The 22,463-nt window shown below is 49.1% G+C and overlaps 1 protein-coding gene across 5 annotated transcripts in view; it reads left to right on the forward strand.

Moving 5' to 3' along the window:
* LOC116952250 (uncharacterized) overlaps positions 1-22,463 on the forward strand; it is a 285,282-nt gene that overhangs the window by 159,315 nt on the left and 103,504 nt on the right. For all 5 annotated transcript variants that reach the window (XM_076074171.1, XM_032971438.2, XM_076074168.1 and 2 more), the window contains one exon: positions 8,878-8,934. In XM_076074171.1, coding sequence (XP_075930286.1) covers positions 8,878-8,934 — 57 coding nt within the window. The remainder of the gene's footprint in view (positions 1-8,877; positions 8,935-22,463) is intronic.

The raw sequence follows: 22,463 nt of genomic DNA on the forward strand, positions 1-22,463 counted from the left end.
CGCTTTCGAGTGACTCTGAGCTTGGCTCCGCGCCTCTGAGTTGCGGCCGTTACGTCCGCAAATTTGAATTGCCTTATCATTATTCAAGAAAACAAATGTACTTCGTCTTTTTCCCGGAAGTTCTCTCAATTTTCTATAATGGAGGGCTTTTGGGTTAGCTCGCGTAAATATAAATGTTTCGTTAAACCTGCAATCATCTGACACAGCCAAAACATGCAAATTCTTTACTAGTACAGCACACCGGTGTGTTGGAGAGTAAACCGTGTCGCGTGGTGCTGGGTATAACGACACGTTTATATTTACGCGATCTAACAAAACATTAAACCTCTTGTGGATAATTTAGAGAAGCTCCCAGAAAAATACGAAGAACATTCGGTATTGTTTTATGAAAAGTGTAAAATATGGAGAGCCACGTCTCAATAAGTCCAAGCATTACAATTCCACATTCCTATGATGGGGTCCAGTCTCTCCGTAAGATGACTGCTGTTGACTTCGCAAAAAAAAAGGTGCCACCCCATGTTAATTATTGACCTTAGCAGGCTGCAGAATTAAAATGTGGAAATTCCACATGGCTATGGCAAGAACTAGTTTTTTTCACACACACACACATATATACACACACACTAAGCACTGCTGGCCAGGTGGTTCTTATCTTGATGGGTCTAGGTTAAATAATGCTGAGTCGAGCCATCCCTGACCCAAATATGAACTCTCAACCTTGCACTTTGGAGCCTTTTATTTTCTGCCTAGAGAGCTGTCCTGTGCCGCAAGCCACTGAGAAGCCGCTCTGATTACGAAATGTTCGCACTGGGGGCATGAACAAGCCCTCCTCCAGCATCTGTCGTTATTCTAAGAACAAAGATTAATTGCATGTATGCAGTGGCACATAATATGCGTGCACGCCATCATTGTGAGGGTGGGATTTTCATCCTCCTGCCGAGGCAAGTGTCAGCTCGAGGTCACTTTGAAGGCTCGCCGGCAAGATGAATGCATCGGCTTAAGGCTTCGCGGTGTGCTGGGTTCAGAGTTCACGCAGATATGAGGGCTCCCACGGTGCACCGAGGCTGGCCAACAAGCCGCTTACATTGTACGTACGTATGTTGAACTTTTTTCGCACCGCACTTGGCCAACCGTGCTAACCGGAGGCACGGTGGGAAGGACGGCAAGCGTAAAATGCAAAAAGAAGTTCTGAAGAAACGAGTTTTCAATTTGGAAGAGGTGAGATTTGCTCACGGACGAGATCATGACGGTGCATACGGAAAGCATGTGCAGAAAAAAATGACGGGTTACAGCGTGAAGATTCCGGGGCATTCCAGAGATTGGCTAAGGGGGTGCATGGGCACATGCTGCATCAATTGCGGCATAAGTGCTTTGAGACAAGGCATGAAGTGGCGTGTAAGATGCATTTCATGCTCTGACCACTGACAGCCTATACTTTTCACGTTGAGTAGCCCTTGCATTTGTACCTTTTGTGACGTTTTGCAATCTGAATTCATTTTGTTTTTCATTTGCCTCAGCCCATCATCCCTTCCCAGGCTCGATAAAATAGATACCATTTTGTGAAAGCGTCAGCAGCCGTTGACCTACGGAGGAAATGGTTTGTTGCCCCCCTCCCCACCTCCGATTAGCACGGTTGACGACGTACGGTGCGAAAGAAGTTCAACATGCACACATAATGGTGCAAACCAGGGAAAAGTGGAATTGTTTTGCCACAGGCCCAGGGTCAGTAAACAGAGATCACCAGGTCTTAATTAACAAAAATAGACCATTGCGATATTGTTAAATAAAGTGAGCAATGTATCACGCCAGTGAAGATTGTGTTGCGTGAACAGAAAAGAAACGTGCACATTTATGTTGTGTTTTAGGGCATCTATGAAGTAATTTCAAACACACATTTAACACACATTTCCCCACAAAAAAAATCAATATACCATTAATAACGACGAACTCGAGTCGGAAAAAGAAACTCAACAATAGGATTCTTCGCTCCAGTTTGGAATTCTTTCTTGGAGGCGTTAACATGGGAACGTCCGTAATGATGTTTTTTTTCTTCTTTGGTTCTTTCGGTAAAGTCACGTAGAATGAGAATAAAATAATAAATTGATAAAATAAAATAACACAATAATATTCTCACGACGTTTCGGCCACAACACAAGCGGCCTTCATCAGGTGAAGGGGCGAGACTGCCTGATGAAGGCCGCTTGTGTTGTGGCCGAAACGTCGTGAGAATATTATTGTGTTATTTTATTTGATCAATTTATTATTTTATTCTCATTCTACGCGGTGACTTTACCGAAAGAACCAAAGAAGATGAATCATTGCAGTCACGAAAGCTTTAAATCGATGTTTTTTTTCTTTTCTTTCCTACGACGTTCGTTAGAAAGAACACGCCAACAACAACAAAAAAAATGCCCCCCTGTCCACGGTACACGGCCGCCTCTTGTGTGTAAGCCCATAACACTCCGACAGATGTCAATGCCTGCTGCCTGCGGAAGTTCCGCACTGCCCTGCGGTGCGACGTGGCGGTTTGTGCCCGAACAAATTCCCTACACCAGGTGTTAGTGTTGGTGTTAATTAAAGCACGCGCGCACGCACGCCCCTGTTGTGCGTTTGTGATGGCCTTCAGCAGACACCAGCTGCAGGTGGGAACTTCCACAACGCTGCTTTCGAACTCAAATCGGATCGCTCAGCCCAGGGGTCGGCAACCTGCGGCTTCGAAGCCGCGCGCGGCTCTTGAAGGACCGCTTCGTGACCGTTATTTATGAAGGACCCCCCCGTCTCCGTATTCACCATCGTGCATTGCGAGTCTTGAAACATTGAGTGGTGGTGAGATGTTAACTGCCTCGCCTGGTGTACAGGAGGTCGTGGGTTCGATCCCGACCTTGACGCCTGCATATTTGGAGTTTGCGTGTCTCTCTCCCCGTGGTCGCGTGGATTTTTCTCCGGATCCTCCGGTTTTCCCCCCGCACATTTAGACTGAACATCACGCGTTGAGAGCATTTGGCTGCTGCTATAAAGTTCCACATGATAAAGCCACTTCGTTGAGCTATCATTTGTGATAGCCAGGTCTCTTCTGTAAAAGAGCTATATAGCTCAGTGGGCCTTACCTGGTGAATAAGTAAAAATGTTTTAGTTTACTTTTAGAAGTTGAGCTAAGCCACTTCCTTAATAAAGAGCTCTATATTCTTGGTTCTTTCGGTAAAGTCACGTAGAAGGGAAACAATAAAATAATAAAAATATAAAACAATAAAATTCTCACGACGTTTCGACTGCAACACAAAGCAATCATCATCAGGTGTGAAAACCAATCATCATCAGGTGTGGATTCTGGCTTAGCAATCATTGGAAGGATTTGATAAACCATTTCGAGTCTTAATTGATTGTTCACGCTTACGGTGGCTTTCAGACCGCATCCATTATTTTTCGTCTCCCCCCTCCTCTTTTCCGAACATAGATGGACTAGTCCTTCTAAATAAACTGCCAAATCGCTCTCCGTGGTGCTAACGTAAAAAAAAACCTCCACTTTTTTCAAATTTTCTTGCTGTGGTTTTCACACCTGATGATGATTGCTTGTGTGTTGCAGTCGAAACGTCGTGAGAATTGTATTGTTTCATATGTTTTATTATTTTATTGTTTCCCTTCTACTTGACTTTACCGAAAGAACCAAGAATATGAATCCCTGCAGTCACGAAAGCTTTAAATAAAAAAAGCTTTATATTGCTAGATGACTAACAAGCCTGTCGCACCACTCGTGCCCGTGATGATTCAGCGTTCGGTTTTCATTTTATCTGCCACGAGGATTCGACGGCGAGTCTCAGAAAGTACTCGCTCGGCCCCAATGCATTCACGTCCCCCCACCCCCGAGTCACTCGGTCATGTTGCTGGAGGTTTTGGTGATTTGTTTTTATTTCGCTCGTCACTTTATTCCCCAGTAAATGTCGCGTTCGCCATGAATGTCACCTCTCGTGCGTGCGTGAGTGACTGAACGCTGCGTTGTGTTTCTTTGTGTGCGCCTCGATTCGTTTCGTTTGAGCTTATCGCGGACATTTGTATTTATTCCATGTAACCCGCTCCTGTTTTAAGGAAACATCTCGCGAATAGACTCACCCCTGTCATGGGAACGTGTAATTTCTCACCTACTCTCTCTCCCTCTCTCAGCGTCGCCAATAGAAATGCATCTTCGAGCATAATATAATCACATCGACCTGATCGGATTACTAAAGACATTATATTTGTGATGATGATGATGATGACCCTGCTGCGTTGGCAGTGGTGCGCAAGCGCAGACAACGACAAAACATTGCAATGCGTTTGTCAATTAACAACACTGTGGCCTGAAAAAGAAGATATCACATGATAGGTGACGTTTCGGGCAATGGGTCTTTTTCATGGCACGTCGATGAAATCCAGTGCCCGCCACAGCCTCACTCGCCCCGCTCGATTGCGTCATTTCGATTTGATTCTAATTATTGCTTCTATATGAATCCCGTTCCTACAAGCGTCGTGATTATAAACACTGCCACGGTATCTATGCCTGTTGAATAAGTACAGGTTAAGACTGTGCAGGTTACACTCGACTTATTAACACAGGTACAGCCATCGCAAAACGACATGGTCACTGCTTCGCGCACTTTCAGATGCACTTCTGCGACCGTCTGGAACGCTCCTCCTCCCCAGTTGGCCTTCCTCCGCGCCTTCGTTCGGCATGGTTGGCCACGTACGGTGCGGAAGAAATTCAACATGCGTACGTCTAGTAGGCACGCATCGCCTTAACAGCGAAGTGCCATTCTCCGGGACGACGGATTCCGCGTGACATTTGCATATCATGCAGCGAAGTAGATATTCAGAGATTACGGAGGAAATGAGAATGAGCGGTCGGAGACGGGGGCAATGCACAACGGGCCAATCGGCGACCAAGAAGGAGACGAAGGAGATGACGCAGAAACGATAGCAGAGCCGAGATGGAACGGACCAGAGGAGGCCGATACACACGAGGACGCGCGCCGTAAATGATCGTCACAGTTGACATGGGGCAGGGGAGCACGCCATCTATTCTCCGATCGCATCGCGAACCGCAATTGCGACGCTTCCGGAGCGTGACTTGTCCACGCACTCCCCCTGCGGAGGTGATCGCAGCAAACGCGCGGCCAATTTCCCGTTGGGGGTACTATCGGCACAGCAAATATGAAGCGACGGAGACAGATTGCACACTGGACATGTGTGGGTGTGGGTGGGGGTGGGTGGGGGGGGAGCGCTTCATAGCTCATCGGATTCCTCCAGTCTCAAATCGAGATCCCGATTTTTGAAATGTCCCGTGCAGAGAGGAACGACCACCGACTCGCTGCGCAGATGGTGGGCACCCTTCACGTTCTGTTGCGCGCCTTCAGCACGCGCAGAGATGATCGCGTCTTCGTGATCCACCAACCCCTACGGCTGCTTAGGCTGGTTGTGCGACGGGGGTGCCGTCCTCGCCCGGTGGTTCGCGCTTCGTGCGAGCGGTTGGCCTCGGCGGCTTTTTCGCTTGCGTGTCGCAATGAAATCGCGCAACTCTCTCTCTCTCTCTCTGCCCGTGGAATAGATTTGCAGCACATTAGTATGATCTGCATTTTGTGTTGTTGTTGTTGTTGTTCATTAACGAGTTACGCAAAGGCTGCATTACGCGATGTGCGATTGTGATTGTGAGTCAGCCAGGTCGCCACTGGCTCTCTCGGTGCCTTGCGGGGTTTGGGACCATGGTTCGAGTCCTAACAGATACATGACAACGTAATGACACATTGATTAGTGCGATTTATACAAATACCCAGACTGTTGTTTTATTCACGGTACTGTTCATTGTTTCTTTTGATTATGCATTGTGTCTGACTTTATTGGTGTTCGATAGGGAAGATAACCCGCAACAGGGCTTGTTGTGTGTGGAGTGTGTTTGTGTGGGGGGGGGGGGGTGTGTGGGGGGGTGTGTGTGTGGTGTGTGTGTGTGGTGTGTGTGTGGGGTGTGTGTGTGGTGTGTGTGTGGGGTGTGTGTGTGGGGTGTGTGTGGGGTGTGGTTGGTGTGTGGGGTGTGGGGTGTGGTGGCTGTGTGGTGGGTGTGGTGAGGTCTGTGTGGGTGTGTGGGGTGTGTGGGGTGTGGTGGTCGTGGTGGTGGTGGTAGGTGTGTGGGATATGGTTGGTGTGTGGGGTGTGGTGGCTGTGTGGGGTATGTGGGGTGTGGTTGGTGTGTCGGGTGTGGTGCGTGTGTGGGGTGTGGTGCGTGTGTGGGGTGTGGTGGGTGTGTGGGGTGTGGTGGGTGTGTGGGGGTGGTGGGTGTGTGGGGTGTGGTTGGTGTGTGGGGGTGGTGGGTGTGTGGGGTGTGGTTGGTGTGTGGGGTGTGGTTGGTGTGTGGGGTGTGGTTGGTGTGTGGTGGGTGTGTGGTTGGTGTGGTGGCTGTGTGGGGTGTGGTTGGTGTGTGGGGTGTGGTTGGTGTGTGGAGTGTGGTTGCTGTGTGGGGTGTGGTTGCTGTGTGGGGTGTGGTGGCTGTGTGGGGTGTGTTGAGTGTGTGGGGTGTGGAGTGTGTGGTATTTGGAATGTGTGTGGGGTGTGGTGGGTGTGCGGGGTGTGGTGGGTGTGTGGGGTGTGGTTGGTGTGTGGGGTGTGGTTGGTGTGTGGGGTGTGGTGGCTGTGTGGGGCGTGGTGTGTGTCTGTGTGGTTGGTGTGGTGGTTGTGGTGGGAGTAGTGTGTGTGTGGTGTGTGTGGAGTGTGTGGTGTTTGGAATGTGTGTGGCGTGTGGTGAGTATGGGTGGTAGGGGTCGTGTGTGTTTGTGTGGAGTGTGTGTGGATTGTGTGTGGAGTGTGTGTGTGTGGAGTGTGTGTGGATTGTGTGTGGAGTGTGTGTGTGTGGAGTGTGTGTGTGTGGAGTGTGTGTGTGGAGTGTGTGTGTGGTGTGTGTGTGGAGTGTGTGTGTGTGGAGCGTGGAGTGCGTTTGTGTGGTGTGTGGAGTGTGTGTGTGGTGTGTGGATTGTGTGGAGAGTGCGTGTGTGGAGTGTGTGTGTGTGTGGAGCGTGGAGTGCGTTTGTGTGGTGTGTGGAGTGTGTGTGGAGCGTGGAGTGTGTGGAGCGTGGAGTGCGTGTGTGGAGTGTGTGTGTGTGGAGTGTGTGTGTGTGTGGAGTGTGTGTGTGTGGAGTGTGTGTGTGGTGTGTGTGTGTGTGGTATGTGTGTGTGTGAAGTGTGTGTGTGGTGTGGGTGTGTGGTGTGGGTGTGTGGAGTGTGTGTGTGTGGAGCGTGGAGTGCGTGTGTGGAGTGCGTGTGGTATGTAGAGTGTGTGTGTGCGGTGTGTATGTGTAGGCTGTGTGTAAGTTCTTTTAAAAAAATTACAAAGCAGGTTAGACCGGTACGAGCTGCGTCACACACAGCGGAGTCATCCTGCTGGGCACGCTGACAGTTGTGGTGGAATCTGGCGGGGTCGAAACGTGTTAATTTGCACTCAGAAAGGATCACTTTCAAGGCAAAAAAAATAATGTGATGATCGTTCGCGTGTGAAGGCGTTGAACGCATCGCTTCGTTTTGATTGAACGACGTCAACTCTCGTTGTCCGCAAAAAAAAACACTCGAGAGAGCTTGTTTCAAAATATTTTTTTTAAATATTGTTGGGGAAAAGGCTCCCCGTCCTTACTCTGCCACCATTTGGCACGACGCACGCGTGCCTGCTACACCCCACCGCTGCTGTTTTGAAATAATTCGAGCATTTACGTGTGGTGAAACAAAATAGATACATAAAAGCACCCCCCCACCACCACCACCCCTGCAATGCATTATGTTTGTAAACACAACCTGATTTATTTTTTTCTCCTACGTAGCAGTATTTTGTTGGAACTAAGCGAGAGACGTCCAACACGTCGGCTTCATCACATCTACGCCTCTATTTAAGGAACGAAACAGGAGCATTTTTCCGCAACTCTGGCGTCGTCTGATGAAGCTACTTGTAATTACTGGCGAAACGTCGTACTCGGATTGTAAATGTTGTGGCTTGGCTCTCCAACACAGCGGTTAGTGCTGTAGTAGTGACGAATTGGCCACGTTCTGTTTACGTGACAACCCTTACTAGTCGGCTGTGTCGGGTGGTGGTGGTGGTGGGTTTAACGACACATAAATTTACGCGATCTAACCCAAAACACCTGCGTTGTGGATAAGTTGAGAGAGGAGTACAAAAAAAAGGATTAAAGTTTCTCCGCGCGAGACATTTTATTCGGGAAAATTTTCCTTCCCCCTGCCACCCCCACACCCGTCCTAAGAAAAAAAATCTTGCACAGATATTCTTTGTCAATCCCTCCCTGAGGGTGAACGAAGTGTTTGCTAAAAAAAAACATATACCGTGCTGGCCAGTGACTGGTTCAGACCAGCCCACTGTTAAAGCGCCACCAGGGTTTTTGTGCATTACAAAAAAAATATTCCCCACCCTCCCCCCAAGTCTACACCTTTGTAAGTTTTAAAGAACATTCCCCGCCGATCCGGACGATTCGCCGATACGATTAACAGCTGTTGTTGCGAGTGGCGATGTCGGAAAGAGAGCCGTAGTTGGTGCACAATTTCTGGGCAAAAAAACAAGGCACAGGGACTCACTTTGAAAACGACCACCGCTAAACCACCGCATCATTCCAGTCCATTCCACCCTCGGTGTTTTCTGAGCAGTGGTACATTCCTTCACTGCAGAGCAGTGGGGTGGTTATGTTGGTGGTGGTGGTGGTTGTCTCTCTCCGCATGTGCACTGGGGCTTCGGTTGCCTGCCACAGATAGCCCTGCCCCGCGATCGCTCGTGCGCGCGTGCGTTCGTGCGTTCATACTCACGCGTGTGTGCGCGCGTGTGTGCGTGTGTGCGCATCTCTCTCTCTCTCCCCTCTGAGCCAGGGAAACACAGAGGTGGACAGCGACACGACGTTCGAACTCGCCGCTTATGTCCTCCAGGTGAGATGACTTTTCCCCTCCCGCTCGTCCTCTTCACATTCGGCCCTGTCGCGCGAACTCTTTTCAAGGGGTGCCGGCAGACGCGGAGGGGAGAGAGGTGGTGGCTGGGTGTGGTAGGGGGGGGGGGGTGTGTAGCGGGCATACAAAAGAAATAACTCGGGGTGGGAGGCGCAACGCAGTGGATGTAAAACAAACTTTAAGCAAATGCTAAAAAAAAACTTACGACCGCAGAATTGGTAACGAGACGGTCTTCTTTGTTGGTGTCTGCTATAGATTTAGCTCGAGAAGTCGATCTCTTATTACCCTCTCTCCTTGTGTGTGTGTGTATATATAAACACAGAGAGGCTACGACGCTCCGTAGCTGAATTGTCACTGCTGTTAAATATTTTACCGAACGTATTTTGGACTTGAATGTGAGAATCTATCAGGGGAGGCTCAGCCCCACCACGCTACAGGGTCCGCTGATGGTTGATTTCGCTCACACAAAATAACTGCGCGCTCCGCTGTCCGTGTGATTTGTCTTATCTCAACCCAAACCCATCGGCCGAGGCGTCGTTATGCACCAGAGGTATTCACCGCCTCTGCAATGCAAGCGGTTGTGCTATTGTTGTTGTTGGTGGTGGTGGCAGTGGTGGGGGGGAGCGGTGGCGCAGCGGTTAGCGTGCGCCGCGCTACGAACCCGGCGACCCGAGTTCGATTCCCGCTCACGGCCGACAGCGGTGGCGATTTTATCTGAACCGGTCTTGGGCCTCTCCTAGGTCGACTCAGCCTCAAATGAGCACCTGGTGTGGTGTTGGCGACCCGCCCCCTCGCGTGCCACAGTGCCGTCAATCGTAGGTGCTGGATGACAGCACTTCCCCCAACAGTCTGCTAAGGCTACACGGGGGATTTTTCTATTTTTTTTATATAAACCTGCCCCTCGCTCGTGGTCCGATTGCCCTGCGTAACGCGCACCTGCGTAACGCGCACCTGCGGAGCAAGTTTGGTTGATCAGCAAAGGGGAAGATGTCTCTCGTGTGTTTTACCCACAGACGTTTCGGCTTCTCCCCGCCCCCCCCCCCTCCCGCATCGAAATGCAACGGAATTTGTTTAAATGTGTGCCCGGTGGCTTAAGTTATTTTTATGCATCTCGTGAACGTACAGTGAGGGAAAAAAGTATTTGATCCCCTGATGATTTTGTACGTTTGCCCACTGACAAAGAAATGATCAGTCTATAATTTTAATGGTAGGTTTATTTGAACAGTGAGAGACAGAATAACAACAAAAAATCCAGAAAAATGCATGTCAAAAATGTTATAAATTGATTTGCATTTTAATGAGGGAAATAAGTTTTTGACCCCTCTGCAAAACATGACTTAGTACTTGGTGACAAAACCCTTGTTGGCAATCACAGAGGTCAGACGTTTCTTGTAGTTGGCCACCAGGTTTGCACACATCTCAGGAGGGATTTTGTCCCACTCCTCTTTGCAGATCTTCTCCAAGTCATTAAGGTTTCGAGGCTGACGTTTGGCAACTCGAACCTTCAGCTCCCTCCACAGATTTTCTATGGGATTAAGGTCTGGAGACTGGCTAGGCCACTCCAGGACCTTAATGTGCTTCTACTTGAGCCACTCCTTTGTTGCCTTGGCCGTGTGTTTTGGGTCATTGTCATGCTGGAATACCCATCCACAACCCATTTTCAATGCCCTGGCTGAGGGAAGGAGGTTCTCACCCAAGATTTGACGGTACATGGCCCCGTCCATCGTCCCTTTGATGCGGTGAAGTTGTCATGTCCTCTTAGCAGAAAAACACCCCCAAAGCATAATTTTTCCACCTCCATGATTGACGGTGGGGATGGTGTTCTTGGGGTCATAGGCAGCATTCCTCCTCCTCCAAACACGACGAGTTGAGTTGATGCCAAAGAGCTCCATTTTGGTCTCATCTGACCACAACACTTTCACCCAGTTGTCCTCTGAATCATTCAGATGTTCATTGGCAAACTTCAGACGGGCATGTATATGTCCTTTCTTGAGCAGGGGGACCTTGCGGGCGCTGCAGGATTTCAGTCCTTCACGGTGTAGTGTGTTACCAATTGTTTTCTTGGTGACTATGGTCCCAGCTGCCTTGAGATCATTGACAAGATCCTCCCGTGTACTTCTGGGCTGATTCCTCACCGTTCTCATGACCATTGCAACTCCACGAGGTGAGATCTTGCATGGAGCCCCAGGCCGAGGGAGATTAACAGTTATTTTGTGTTTCTTCCATTTGTGCATAATCGCACCAACGGTTGTCACCTCATCAAGCTGCTTGGCAATGGTCTTGTAGCCCATTCCAGCCTTGTGTAGGTCTACAATCTTGTCCCTGACATCCTTGGAGAGCTCTTTGGTCTTGGCCATGGTGGAGAGTTTGGAATCTGATTCATTGCTTCTGCGGACAGGTGTCTTTTATACAGATAACAAGCTGAGATTAGGAGCACTCCCTTTAAGAGTATGCTCCTAATCTCAGCTCGTTACCTGTATTAAAAAAAACACTTATTTCCCTCATTAAAATCCAAATAAATTTATAACATTTTTGACATGCGTTTTTTTCTGGATTTTGTTGTTGTTATTCTGTCTCTCACTGTTCAAATAAACCTACCATTAAAATTATAGACTGATCATTTCTTTGTCAGTGGGCAAACGTACAAAATCAGCAGGGGATCAAATACTTTTTTTCCCTCACTGTTTGTGTGCCTTGGCATGTGCGTGCAAAGACAACAGCACTGCGAGGTCGATATAAACAAACTCACATTTGTGGGTGAAAATGTAATCTGCATGTCCCAGCGTGCCCCGTGCTACAGGTGTGTGTGTGTGCGTGTGTTATTTTTCATGCACTACCTGATGCGCAGAATTGGCTTAAAAGCTGTAGCCTGCGGGTATATGTGTATTTATGTGTGTGGGGAGCGGTAGTGTAGTGGTTAGCGCGCTGAGCTACAAACCTGGCGACCCGGGTTCGATTCCCGCTCACGGTCAGCAGCGGTGACGATTATCTGAACCGGTCCTGGGCCTCCCCTAGGTCGACTGAGCCTCAAAACAGTACCTGGTGCGGTGTGTAATAATATTGTGGCCACTGGGGAGGCAATGGGTGCGGTGCTGGCCATCCACTCGTGTGCCGTGCTGGCTTTCAGAGGTGCTCGCTCACAGCACCTGTCCCAACAGTCTGTTCAGGCCATACAGGGGATCTTGTCTTTGTTTTGTGTGCGTGTATGGGTGGGGAGCGGTGGTGCAATGGTTGGCGCATTGTGCCATGAACCCAGCGACCCGAGTTCGATTCCCGCTCATGGCCAACACCAGTGGCGATTATCTGAACCGGTCCTGGGCCTCCCCTAGGTCGACTCAGCCTCAAATTAATACTCGGTGCGGTGTGCAGTAAACACCGCCACTTGACATGGTGTTGACCACCCCCTCGTGCGCCGCTTAACAGCACTTGCCCCAACAGTCGGCTGCAGGTTATATGGAGGACCTTTGCCCGTTATTTTGCTATCACACATTTCTTTGTATCATAGCAGTATTTGCAATAAGATGGCTGTATGTCCACATGGCCACTGAAGTGCACCTAGCCTGGCACAAGTCCCATGGAGACATGATTACTATGATTGACAGCTGCTGTTGTGTCTGCTAATGTCATGAGGTTCATTGTCTCATTTACATGTAATGCCTTTCGCGTTTTCAGTCACGGATCAAACTATGTTTTCCTGCGCGTGTGCGTGTGTTTGCTTGCGATAACAGCTCCACGCTGGTTGGAAATGACATTGAAAAAAAAAATAACTTCACTCATGCTCCCTGCACGAGTACAACTTCTCGTATCATTAAGAGAGGGGGGAAGGCGCAGCCCTGCAATTTCTCACTCAATGTCACTGTTGGTGGATGGGCCTCCGCTAGAGGAGGATGTAGAGATGAACTCGAGGAGAGCAGTGCTTCCAAAAACTCAAACTGAACTATAAACTATTATTTTTTTACCAAGTAAGGCCCACTGATCTATACCAGGTCGTTTTTCAGAAGCGACCTGGCCACAAATGTTAGCTCACACGAAGTGGCTTCTCTTCGCGTGGAAATTTACAGCAGCAGCAGCAGCAACCAACAACTCTAAACGCACCTCGATTCTACATGTGGAGGGGATAAAGTGTCCAGAGAAAAGTCTACGCGACCACGGGGAGAGAGACACGCAAACTCAAAATATACAGCAGCAGCAGGCGTCAGGGTCGGGATCGAACCCACGACCTCCTGTACACCAGGCGAGGTAGTTAACATCTCCTAGCCACCGTGATGATGATGATGATGAGAGACACGCAAACTCCAAATATACAGCAGCAGCAGGCGTCAGAGTTGGGATTGAACCCACGACCTCCTGTATACCAGGCGAGGTAGTTACCATCTCCTAGCCACCGTGATGATGATTCGAGAGAGACACGCAAACTCCAAATATACAGCAGCAGGCGTCAGGGTCGGGATCGAACCCACGATCGAACCCATACGAGGGGAGGTGGTTAACGTCTGGACACCGGAGCACCCCTAGGTACCCACTCTATGGGTGTTCACACTGGCGGAGCCAGTGTGGGGGGGGTGGGGTGGCAAGTGCCCCCCCCTCCCCCAATAATTCGATCCAAATCCCTAATTTCGATCGAATCATTGGGGTTTATTAGTAATAAATCGGCATTTTGCGACTGCCACAGTATAGCATATTATTACGTACCAGGGACTCTATGAGATGATAGGACAATAGTCTGAATCCATAATTGGCAATAAATAACGGCAAAGCAGTTATAAGCGACTCACAGAATTGTGCGCAGTTGCATCTACAGAGTCCACGACTTCCCTGAAGGCATCAACACCTTCAGCGAGCGCGATGCCGATCACACAACGCGGTTCCAATTCGACACCTCGATCGATGTCTGCACCATCGCCGCACACGCGTTGAATAAAAAGCAAGGGACAAGTCCTTACTTATTACTAACAACGCCTCTATCATTTTTCATCGCTGGAGGGGTTGCCCACCACTACGTGAAAATCCTGGCTCCGCCATTGGGTGTTCACCACCTTTGTGAACCCACCAACCGCTGCTAACCCTCAACATTGTCTCAGAAACCACTGTGCACCAATAACACATTTTTTTCTCTCTTAGTTCAAACTATAATCTAAATTCTAGTATCTGCAACAGTTCTCCGGCACACTCCCCCACGGCCTTCTATACCGGAACCACCAGGAGTCCGCATTCCACAAGTTGGAAACCACAGGTTGGGAATGAGCACGACTATTACAGAGGTGGGGAGCGGTAGTGTCGTGATCAGCGCGCTGCGCTACAAACCCGGCGACCCGAGTTCGATTCGCGCTCACGGCAAACACCAATGACCATTATTTTAAACCGGTTCTGGGCCTCCCCTAGGTCGACTCAACCTCAAATGAGTACCTGGTGCGGTGTGTAAACATCGCCACTAGGGAGACAAAGGCGGTCGGGCGTGGTGCTGGCCACCCACCCCCTCGTGTACCGTTCCGGCCTTCATAGCCGCTCGATAACAGCACTTGCCCCTACAGTCTGTTGAGGTTATACGGGGGGGGGGGGGGGGGGTCTTTGTATGTATGTTGTACTTCTTTAGCACCGTACGTAGCCAACCGTGCTAATCGGAGGTGCGGGGGAAGGACAACAAAACTAAACACAACAACCAGCAGTTATGAAGAAATTAGGTGACTTCTGGATCGCTAAGCATTCCGTACCTCCGATTGGCACGGTTGGCTCCGTGCGGTGCGAAGGAAGTTCAACATGCACACGGCAGGCACCCTTCTGATGTCCGCCGGTCAGCAAATGCGTGCGAACGGACGCTGTCGTGCAGTGCGCGGTGCCCGTGCTCATGCTCAAACATGGTCAGTAAAAGTAGGAACCTGGATTCGCAGGACGAACACGGCCTCCTTCAGTCGGCGACGTCACTGGCCTCGTAGTCTGTGGATGTATGAATTCACATTGCGGAACATTTAAATTATCGTGACATCGCTGTATCGCGGCAATAACCTAGTTTATTGCGCATTATTATTATTATTTATCTAGTTTACCCAGGAAGCCCCACCGCGTATCAGGGCTCGTTCTTCAGGAGGATCCCTGCCGAGATTTCACAGTAGGGGGCGATGTTGTTGCTGGTGTGTGAATCCCAATTGAATGATTTGCTGGTATGTGTCTTTTTAAAAGTTGGGATGTTTATCTGGCCCAGGGGGTTGGCAACGTGCGGCTCCGGCTCTTTAAGGGCTGCTTCATGACGTTATTTACACAAGGCATTGATATGTTCTTCTTCTTTCGGTCAAGTCACGTAGAAGGGAAACAATAACATAATACAAATATAAAACAATACAATTTTCACGACGTTTCGACTGCAACACAAGCAATCATCATCAGGTGTGAAAACCACAGCAAGAAAATTAGAAAATTTGAAATCTGAAATTTTCTTGTTGTGGTTTTCACACCTGATAATGATTGCTTGTGTTGCAGTCGAAACGTCGTGAGAATTGTATTGTTTCATATTTGTATTATTTTATTGTTTCCTTTCTACGTGACTTTACCGAAAGAACCAAGAATATGAATCCCTGCAGTCACGAATGCTTTAAATCATTTTAATTTAATGTTCTTCTTCCTTTACCGAATTCGAAAAAACAAAATTGGCTCTTCTTGTTATTTTGGTTGCCGACCGCTGATCTGGCCTCTACCGATAACATTGTATGGTTTCATCTTCTTGGTTCTTTCGGTAAAGTCACGTAGAAGGGAAATAATAAAATAATGAAAATTCAACATAATCAAATTAACACAGCTACTTCAATGCTAAATTCTTCTGTTGATATGTAAACTCCTTTGTCAAGGCGCTCTGCTCCTCCCACCCAGCTTAAAAGACGCTGCCAAGCTTAGCAGTGTTCATTGGAGCGCTGTCGTCCCGACAGTTCTGTTTCTTCACCTGAGGAAGGCTACTTGTGTTGTGGCCGAAACGTCGTGAGAATTTTATTTTTATGTTTTTATTTTTATTATTTTATTACTTCCCTTCTACGTGACTTTACCGAAAGAACCAAGAAGATTAATCCCTGCAGTCACGAGAGCTTTAAATCGAAAGATTGTATGGTTTATCTTCTTTGGTTCTTTCGGTAAAGTCACGTAGAATGAGAATAAAATAATAAATTGATGAAATAAAATAACACAATAATATTCTCACGCACTCCAGCGCTGTCCTACCAGACAGTCTCGTCCCTTCACCTGATGAAGGCCGCTTGTGTTGTGGCCGTAACGTCGTGAGAATATTATTGTGTTATTTTATTTTATCAATTTATTATTTTATTCTCATTCTACGTGACTTTGCCGAAAGAACCAAAGAAGATGAATCCCTGCAGTCACGAAAGCTTTAAATCGAAAGATTGTATGGTTTGTTTGTTTTGTTTACTATCGGAGGAAAGCAGAGGGTACCTAGGAAAAACCAAACGCAGAACAAGGAGAGAGAGAGAGCAGAGAGAAAACAGAAAAAACACCCCAGTCGAGAATCTAACACAGGCGCTTCTTTGATCTGGGGCAGGAGTGTTTCCACTGCACCACCCAGCCACCCATTGTTGCTCTGGCATGAATCCTACTGAATGCGACCAGAGTAGAGGTTTATGTTCGGTTCACTCTGGGAACCGTGCACTTGCCAACTCTGTTTACATACTGCACAAATTACGCTATCCAGACTGCATATGTATTGTTTGTACGTTCACGAGATAAGGATCCATCATGGATATTTTTGGGTCAAATCGCGTGAAGATAAATTTGTCGTTAAACCCGCTACCACCCAACACAGCCAATTAGTAAGGTTTGTGTTGGAGAGTAAATCCAGAACATTTACATTAATAAAACATTTGCATTTGTAAATGTTTTTTTTATTCCTCCGGTTTTATAAATCTGTCTGTCGCTTGATGATACCGGTTGTAATTACTGGCGAAACGTAGTGCTAAAATTGTAAATGTTGTAGATTTGCTCTCCAACACACCGGTGTGCTGTACTAGTGACGAATTGGCATGTTTTGTTTATGTGACAACCCTTACTAGTTGGCTGTGTCGGGTGGTGGCGGCTTTAACGACACATTTATATATTTACGCGATCTAACAAAAAAACTGTATTATGGATGATATTGTTCGCGAAAGCCTACGACGTGTTAAACATTCATAAATGCTAACCGCAGCACCACCACTGGCATCCGCTCAACGCACGCCCGCTCACTCGATAAGCGGCAACCGATGCCTCGACCAAGACAATGTATCGCATTGACTTCCACTTACTCTCGTCAAGCTCAGAAAAGGAAAAATGGGCAAGAGTAAGCTCAAGAGCACTCTGCAGACACACACACTCTGCAGACACACAGACTCTGCAGACACACAGACTCTGCAGACACACACTCTGCACACACACTCTGCAGACACACACTCTGCAGACACACACTCTGCAGACACACACTCTGCAGACACACACACACACTGCAGACACACACACTCTCTGCAGACACACACACTCTGCAGACACACACACTCTGCAGACACACACACACACTGCAGACACACACACACTGCAGACACACACACTCTCTGCAGACACACACACACACTGCAGACACACACACTCTCTGCAGACACACACACTCTGCAGACACACACACTCTGCAGACACACTCTCTGCAGACACACACTCTGCAGACACACACACTCTGCAGACACACACACTCTGCAGACACGCACACACACTGCAGACACACACACACACTCTGCAGACACACACACACACTCTGCAGACACACACACACTCTACAGACACACACACTCTGCAGACACACACACACTCTGCAGACACACACACTCTGCAGACGCACACTCTGCAGACACACACACTCTGCAGACACACACACTCTCTGCAGACACACACACTCTGCAGACACACACACACTCTGCAGACACACTCTCTGCAGACACACACACTATGCAGACACACACACTCTCTGCAGACACACACTCTCTGCAGATACACACACTCTGCAGACACACACACTCTGCAGACACACACACTCTGCAGACACACACACACACTGCAGACACACACACACTGCAGACACACACACTCTCTGCAGACACACACACACACTGCAGACACACACACTCTCTGCAGACACACACACTCTGCAGACACACACACTCTGCAGACACACTCTCTGCAGACACACACACACTCTGCAGACACACACACACTCTGCAGACACACACACTCTGCAGACACACACTCTCTGCAGATACACACACTCTGCAGACACACACACTCTGCAGACACACACACTCTGCAGACACACACACACACTGCAGACACACACACACTGCAGACACACACACTCTCTGCAGACACACACACACTGCAGACACACACACTCTCTGCAGACACACACACTCTGCAGACACACACTCTGCAGACACACACACTCTGCAGACACACACACTCTCTGCAGACACACACACTCTGCAGACACACACACACTCTGCAGACACACTCTCTGCAGACACACACACTATGCAGACACACACACTCTCTGCAGACACACACTCTCTGCAGACACACACACTCTGCAGACACACACACTCTGCAGACACACACACTATGCAGACACACACACTCTGCAGACACACACACTCTGCAGACACACACACTATGCAGACACACACACTCTGCAGACACGCACACTCTGCAGACACACACACACACTCTACAGACACACACACTCTGCAGACACACTCTCTGCAGACACACACACTCTGCAGACACACACACTCTGCAGACACACACACACACTGCAGACACACACACACTGCAGACACACACACACTATGCAGACACACACACTCTCTGCAGACACACACACTCTGCAGACACACACACACACACTGCAGACACACACACACTATGCAGACACACACACTCTCTGCAGACACACACACTCTGCAGACACACACTCTGCAGACACACACTCTCTGCAGACACACACACTCTGCAGACACACACACACTCTGCAGACACACTCTCTGCAGACACACACACTATGCAGACACACACACTCTCTGCAGACACACACACTCTGCAGACACACACACACTCTACAGACACACACACTCTACAGACACACACACTCTGCAGACACACACACTCTGCACACACACACACTCTGCAGACACACACACTCTGCAGACACACACACACACACTCTACAGACACACACACTCTACAGACACACACACTCTGCAGACACACACACTCTGCACACACACACACACACTCTGCAGACACACACACTATGCAGACACACTCTGCAGACACACACACACACTCTGCAGACACACACACACTCTGCAGACACACACTCTGCAGACACACACTCTGCAGACACACACACACTCTGCAGACACACACACACTCTGCAGACACACACTCTGCAGACACACACACTCTGCAGACACACACACACTCTGCAGACACACACTCTACAGACACACACACTGCAGACACACACACTCTGCAGACACACACACTCTACAGACACACACTCTGCAGACACACACACTCTACAGACACACGCACTCTGCAGACACACACACTCTGCAGACACACACACTATGCAGACACACACACACTCTGCAGACACACACACTCTGCAGACACACACACTCTGCAGACACACACACTCTGCAGACACACACACTCTACAGACACACGCACTCTGCAGACACACACACTCTGCAGACACACACACTATGCAGACACACACACACTCTGCAGACACACACACTCTGCAGACACACACACTCTGCAGACACACACACTCTGCAGACACACACACTCTACAGACACACGCACTCTGCAGACACACACACTCTGCAGACACACACACTATGCAGACACACACACACTCTGCAGACACACACACTCTGCAGACACACACACTCTGCAGACACACACACTCTGCAGACACACACACTCTGCAGACACGCGCACACTCTGCAGACACACACACACTGCAGACACACACACTCTGCAGACACACACACACACTCTGCAGACACGCACTTTGAATTATAGAAGAGCCAACTGCACGCAGCTCTGGTCAAGGCGCTGGTGCAGTGCAACCTGTGACGTCTCTCGCCCAGGCAGGAATGGTGGCGCGGTGGTTTAATCACCTGTGCCTCGAAGCGAGAAGGGCCTGGGTTCGATTCCCGACCCGGGATGATTTCCCCGCCCCCTCTCCCCCCCCAGCCTCCTCCCCATAGCTAGATAAAAGCAACAATGTCAATGGTATTGGCCAAACTACCCCATTGCTCAGTAATGACCTTGCAAATTAATAATCTGGGATCAGGACTTGCATGATGAGAACCTGCCATGGTGCTTGCAAATTAATAATCTGAGATCAGGACTTGCATGATGAGAACCGGCCATGGTGCTTGCAAATTAATAAACTGGGATCAGGACTTGCATGATGAGAACCGGCCATGGTGCTTGCAAATTAATAATCTGGGATCAGGACTTGCATGATGAGAACCGGCCATGGTGCTTGCAAATTAATAATCTGGGATCAGGACTTGCATGATGAGAACCTGCCATGGTGCTTGCAAATTAATAAACTGGGATCAGGACTTGCATGATGAGAACCGGCCATGGTGCTTGCAAATTAATAATCTGGGATCAGGACTTGCATGATGAGAACCTGCCATGGTGCTTGCAAATTAATAAACTGGGATCAGGACTTGCATGATGAGAACCGGCCATGGTGCTTGCAAATTAATAATCTGGGATCAGGACTTGCATGATGAGAACCTGCCATGGTGCTTGCAAATTAATAAACTGGGATCAGGACTTGCATGATGAGAACCGGCCATGGTGCTTGCAAATTAATAATCTGGGATCAGGACTTGCATGATGAGAACCTGCCATGGTGCTTGCAAATTAATAAACTGGGATCAGGACTTGCATGATGAGAACCGGCCATGGTGCTTGCAAATTAATAATCTGGGATCAGGACTTGCATGATGAGAACCTGCCATGGTGCTTGCAAATTAATAAACTGGGATCAGGACTTGCATGATGAGAACCGGCCATGGTGCTTGCAAATTAATAATCTGGGATCAGGACTTGCATGATGAGAACCTGCCATGGTGCTTGCAAATTAATAAACTGGGATCAGGACTTGCATGATGAGAACCGGCCATGGTGCTTGCAAATTAATAAACTGGGATCAGGACTTGCATGATGAGAACCTGCCAAGGTGCTTGATGCGCGAGTGCGCGCTGGTTGGGTTCGTGGAGTTGTTTTTGTTTATTTTCAGGGTATTCGGTCCCGCTGCGGGTTTTACCATCCGGATGCTTCAAGCAGAACCCGACCCCTGCGTGACATGAAGGAGATTTGAAACCGAACGGAGTTCCCATTGCGTGGGAAGCGTTAGCAGAAATATATTTTTGCACGAAACAATTGTACCCCCCCCCCCTCTCCTCCTCGCCCCGCCCCGCCGCTCTGTATAGCTTCGAAGAGCGATAGGGCAAGGGCCGCTATAGGTAGCAGCTGTTTCTCCACAACCGGACAACGTTGTCTCCCCAAAGTGGCAATGTTGACACTCCCACGAAGCCCAGGACCCGTTCGGATAACGCTCGCCCGCTGTCGTTAGCCAAATGCTGGCAATCGAACTCGGGCCATCGGTTTCGTAGCGCAGAGCGTTAGCCACTGCTACACCGCTGGCCACAAAAAGCTCGCAAGCACGCAAGGATCCCCCCCCGTATAGCCTTCATAGATGTTGGGGCAAGTGCTGTTATAGCGAGTAACACCTTTGAAGGCTGGGACCGCACACGAGGGGGTGGGTGGCCAGCACCACACCCAGCCGCCTTTGTCTCCCCCAGTGGCGATGATTACACACCGCACCAGGTATTCATTTGAGGCTGAGTCGACCTAGGGGAGACCCAGGAAAATCGTCACTGGTGTTGGCCGTGAGCGGGAATCGAACTCGGGTCGCCAGGTTCGTAGCGCAGCGCGCTAACCAATTAACAACGGCAAGCAGACACGTGTGTGCATACATACAAATGCAAAGACAAAGATCCCCCGTATAGCCTGAACAGACTGTTGGGGCAAGTGCTGTTAGCGAGCACCTATGAAGGCCGGCACGGCACACGAGGGGGTGGGTGGCTGGCACCACGCCGGGCCGCCTTTGTCTCCCTAGTGACAATGTTTACACACTGCACCAGGCACTCATTTAAGGCTGAGTTGACCTAGGGGAGGCCCAGGACCGGTTCAGATAATCGTCACTCGGTGTTGGCCGTGAGCGGGAATCGAAACTGGTTCGCCAGGTTCGTAGCGCAGCCCGCGCTAACCGCTACACTACCGCTCCCGACTACATACATGCATGTATATACATGCATAGACGATAACAGAAAGGTCCTCTGTTTAACCTGATAAACCACCGCAGGAAGTGTTGTTAGTGAGCACCTATTAATGCCAGAATG

This window comes from Petromyzon marinus, chromosome 46 (genome assembly GCF_048934315.1).
Source record: "Petromyzon marinus isolate PM22_M1 ecotype Great Lakes invasive population chromosome 46, UKy_Petmar_22M1.pri1.0, whole genome shotgun sequence".
Lineage (NCBI taxonomy): Eukaryota > Metazoa > Chordata > Hyperoartia > Petromyzontiformes > Petromyzontidae > Petromyzon > Petromyzon marinus.